This window comes from Buceros rhinoceros, unplaced genomic scaffold (assembly GCF_000710305.1).
Source record: "Buceros rhinoceros silvestris isolate BGI_N320 unplaced genomic scaffold, ASM71030v1 scaffold260, whole genome shotgun sequence".
Lineage (NCBI taxonomy): Eukaryota > Metazoa > Chordata > Aves > Bucerotiformes > Bucerotidae > Buceros > Buceros rhinoceros.
In genome coordinates, this window is record NW_010391088.1 from 38638 (window position 1) to 42863 (window position 4226).

Genomic DNA, 4226 nt, shown 5'->3' on the forward strand with positions numbered 1-4226 from the left:
CACTATTTTTGTCCTAGCTTCTTTTCTTTACCTCCTCTGTAGCAGGGATAGAGTTCGTAGAAACAGTGTAGGAAGGGTTTCTCCCTTCATCAGTCAGGGCTGGTGTTGGGCTGGTGAGCGTGCCAGCCCAGCAAAGCGGAGCCCTTCCCTCAGCGACCTCTGAGCAGGCTGTGGCTCCGTGCAATTAAATCTGTGCTGAGCACACGCGCTGTTGCCTCGGCTGACCCGTGCCTGGGGAGAGGGGACAGCCTGGCAGACCACGGGGCCTGTGCTGGGCACAGCCGTGATAAACAGAGTCAACACTGAAGGAACTGGAGCCACCTATGCTTAATTTGGAGCACTGTGCTCTGGCTGCAGGCAGGGCCTGGCTGCTGCAGCTCTAAGAGTGCTGCTGGTTGTGGAGGAAAGTCAGCAGAGCTGAATCCACTCATGCAGGAGCTGAACTCAGCTTTCCCTGGCCTAATCTATTTGTTTATTCCCTGCTTCTTGCAATCTACAGGGGTTGTGAAGAGCTGCCCTGGCCTCTCCTTCATCTGCTAGAGGGTTGAGGGAGAACACAATGATTTATTAGTTCTTTTTGTGCTGCAGTGGCCATTGCAAACAGTATTTTCATACCAGCTATACTGGGAAGTGGGGTAATAGCTGCACTAATTTTAGCTTGTTTGGGTAGCAGTTGTGCACATCTTAGTGGCCTTTGATTAATAAATGCTGTATATCAAGGAAGCAAGTAGACTAGCAAGTAACCTTTGTCTTACATAAGCTGCACTGAAAAATAAATGCCTTAATGAAATGGAAGTAACTGGTGATATATTTCACCACCAGCATCTTAACTGGAATTTCCCCTTGCTGACTGCTTCATTTTAATGACCTCTTTATTCCTATTAGAGCAAGTAGAAGAGATTTTATTTATCGTGTGCAAACTACTGGATGCTGGGCTCAGCTGAGAACCAGAGGGATGACCAGAGGCACTGCTGTGGAGGAGCAGGATCTGTGGGTGCTCCTGGGAGAGGCCACGGAAGCTAGGTTAGCCATAGCTTTAACAATGGCAGTGGGGAGTGAAAGCCAAACAGATGCAAATAGAGATGGTTCTGTTCAGCCTTTCTCCAGTGAGCTCTTATGTTCTTAGGCCAGCAGGCACAAAGTGAGTTTGCATTTGCAGGTTGCCTTCCTGAATATGTAAAAGCAGCTCAAGTAGATGGCTAGTCTCTTACCTTGCTTTTGTTTTCAATCCTAGCATCCCCAGGGAGACATCAAGCCACCTGAGGCAGCTGCTACTGGGCCTGTTGCAGCGTAATCATAAGGACCGCATGGACTTTGGTAAGACCTCCTTCCAGTTTGAGTTCTGCTGCCTGTGTCATCTGCTGTGCCATGGCACTGCACGAATCTCTGCCCTTTTGGGTGGTGCTAGGAGAAGCATCCAGACACCGGGATTTCACCCGTGTCTCAAAGACTGTGTAATCATGGGGGCTTTAGTGTATGTGCTGGAAAATTCAGTGCTGATTTGTGTACGGTTTTTTAAACCTAGGAATTTGACACACCTTCAGCAAATGTTACTTGCATTCCCCCTCCTGGCTTCTGCTATTATCTCTCCAGACTTCTGTTGTGTTAAGTATGCTACCAGGTGAAACATGTATCTTGTGCATCCACGTTCTTCCTCTGTGTGGTGTTTCCTTACCAAAGCTGCAGGCTGCACCCATTTAATTCAGTCAATAGCCTCTGTTTCTCAGGGTCTACAGCGATAATCTGAGCCAGAAGATCATAACTGCTTGCAGACCCTTCCTCCTCCTCCAGGTGCCTGTAGAAGGATACCTCAGTTCTCATCAGGGCTCAAGCTGGAAATCTCTTGGCTCTCTGTAGACCTGTGCCTCAGTCTCCTGACTTGGCTGGCATGAAGATTTCCCTTTTTCTTTTTTTTTTTTGATGTCTTAATTCCTTCTAAATGGAGAACAATCATGTGCCAGGCAGTTCTGGCTTTGGTAGCCTCTTCCCAATGTGTCTAGCTGAGCCAAAAGACCTGAAAAACTGCTAGTGAAGCTGTGCCCTAGAGGAGAGCAGGCAGAGGTGGAACCTTTCCTAGAGCCCCTGAAAGGACCAGGCCATCTAAAGGCAACTCTGTCTTTTATTCTTCCCCCCACCTATCCCTTCCCCTTGGGCCAAGATAGTCTAGATCCGTCTTGGGTAAAAACCAGGACATGAATACTCTCTCCTGCCAAGGAAGTTGGTCCTGGTGGTGTATCTCCTATGAGTTCAGAGGAGAACATCTGGGAGCAGCTTCGTTTCCATGGGCCGGTGCTGCTGGCGGAAGGGGTGTGTTTGCCCCTCACCCCTTACTGGTTTGGTGCTGGGCAAGCCTGTTTGAGTAGTTTTCCTCAAACAAGGGTTCAGGGTCGAAGCTCATGGCTTTGTGTTAATATCAAATTAACGGTGTCACAGCAGGTCATAGTGCTTTCTGCTTTTGGCACAGACATTCCTTTTTTTTTTTTTCCCTGCAAATAAAGTGTGCTGCTGTGTTTTCAGGATATTGCTTTTTAGCCAGGCTTGAGGTGAAAGGGTTTGATATTCCTGCCCTTTGGGGGTTGGTTTTCTCTTGGTTTTTTTGTTGCGTATCTGCTCAAGTGGATTGTTCCCTGCTGGGCAGCATGTGCTAGTTGATGAAGAGAAGTTGTTTTGCAGCCCCTGTTATTCTTTTGCATTAGAGATACCGGAAAAGCCTTTCTGGGGACAGTGTCACCTGAGTGAAGAAAGCGTGTGGATTAACTGAGTCTGATCATAACTATCCAGTGCTGAATGTAAAGGACTGGTTACTAGGGCGCAGAAGTGAGAAAACAAGCCTTTTGGAAAGGGAGTTGTTGAAGCTGCTGACAGACTGACTTGGCTATAAGCCCTTCTCAGTCCCATTCCCTGCAGATATTCTATCTGGGCTGTGGATCTCTACCTCTTCTATCATGCTGCTGTGTATTTCAAAAGAAACAGTCTTTGAGGTTCCTGTTTCCTGCTGTCAGAAATGGAGTCTGCTAAACCTTTTCAGCCCCCCGTAAGCTGTTTTTGTACCTCTTGGGAGCAGACTGCATGAGTCAGTGTCTAACATGGAAATTTGAGATAATAGGCTTTGATTTCGCTCAGGACAGCAGTTACAGCACATCTTGCTGCACTGAGAATGTTGCCTGTCATTAATCACAGGCAGCATCCTTTTCTCTGTAAATTGGCATGTCTTTTTAAGATGTAATTGTTTCTCAGGGAGGGTTTGTGCATGTGTTCTGTACAGAAGCCTACCTTTGAGAGATCCTTGTGCTTTACAGAAGGCAGGTCTCAATGGCTGTGTGGCATCCCATGCCATATTCCGGTATTCCCTGTCAGCTGAGAGAAAAGCCAGGGCCAGAGCCATGATTTATTTAGACCAATGCACTTCCTCAGTATCTGGTTGTGTTCTTGCTCTCATCCACCTCTACCTCCTCTGCTCTGCCTCTGCTGAAGCATTGGAGCTTCTTCTCTGCTTGTGACACAGGTGTTCTCCTTTCCTTCCTGGTGCTCTGTCTGCAGCTCCTCTGTGTTCCCAAGAGTTTGGAGACTCTCTGACCTGTGCCTCCTGAATGTGCCTTCTTCCTTTCCTTAGACTGTCAAGTCAGGAGACCTCCTGATGATGCCACTTGCCAAAATTGAGGCAGTACCTAAATAAGAGTACTTCCTTGGGCCCACCTATTGTCATGTTTTCAGCTGCTGTCTGTGGCCAGCTGCGCACAGACTGTTGATGTCCCACAGCTCTGGATTCTGTCTGCAGCAGATCTCCCCTTCCCTTAGATGGCTCCCAGTAGACAGGGGCTTTGTCCTCCTAGTGATGAACTACCCATAGGCCGCTCTCTTCACCTGCACTATTTAAGAAAAGTCTACTTTGGCTGGTGGTCAGTGCCTTTGCTCACTGTTCCTTTACCCTCCTGTGCTCTATAAGGTGAAGACTTGTTTGTGCTGCTGGGTCAGGATAATTCCTGAGCCACCATCCAGGGTGTCCTGTTGCTCCTTGTTCCCTGAGGCCCCCTGTAGTCTGCCTGGAGATGTGTGCAGTGCCCTGCACAGAGCTTCCCCAGAGTTCAGCTGATTCACACAACAGCAACACAAGCTTGAAGCTTCATTTACTTGTTGCTTGCTTCAACTACTCTTCTACCAGGAACTGATGGTCTTTGCAATTTCAGTATTATCTAGCTGGGAGGGTTTCAAGTTGCAAGTTTCCT

General features: G+C 48.0%; 1 protein-coding gene across 1 annotated transcript in view; it reads left to right on the forward strand.

Moving 5' to 3' along the window:
* ULK1 (unc-51 like autophagy activating kinase 1) overlaps positions 1-4226 on the forward strand; it is a gene marked incomplete at its 5' end in the record, with an annotated part of 77765 nt that overhangs the window by 38633 nt on the left and 34906 nt on the right. Inside the window, 1 exon segment of the mRNA XM_010139937.1 lies at positions 1235-1317. Within this exon segment, the coding sequence (XP_010138239.1) occupies positions 1235-1317 (83 nt within the window).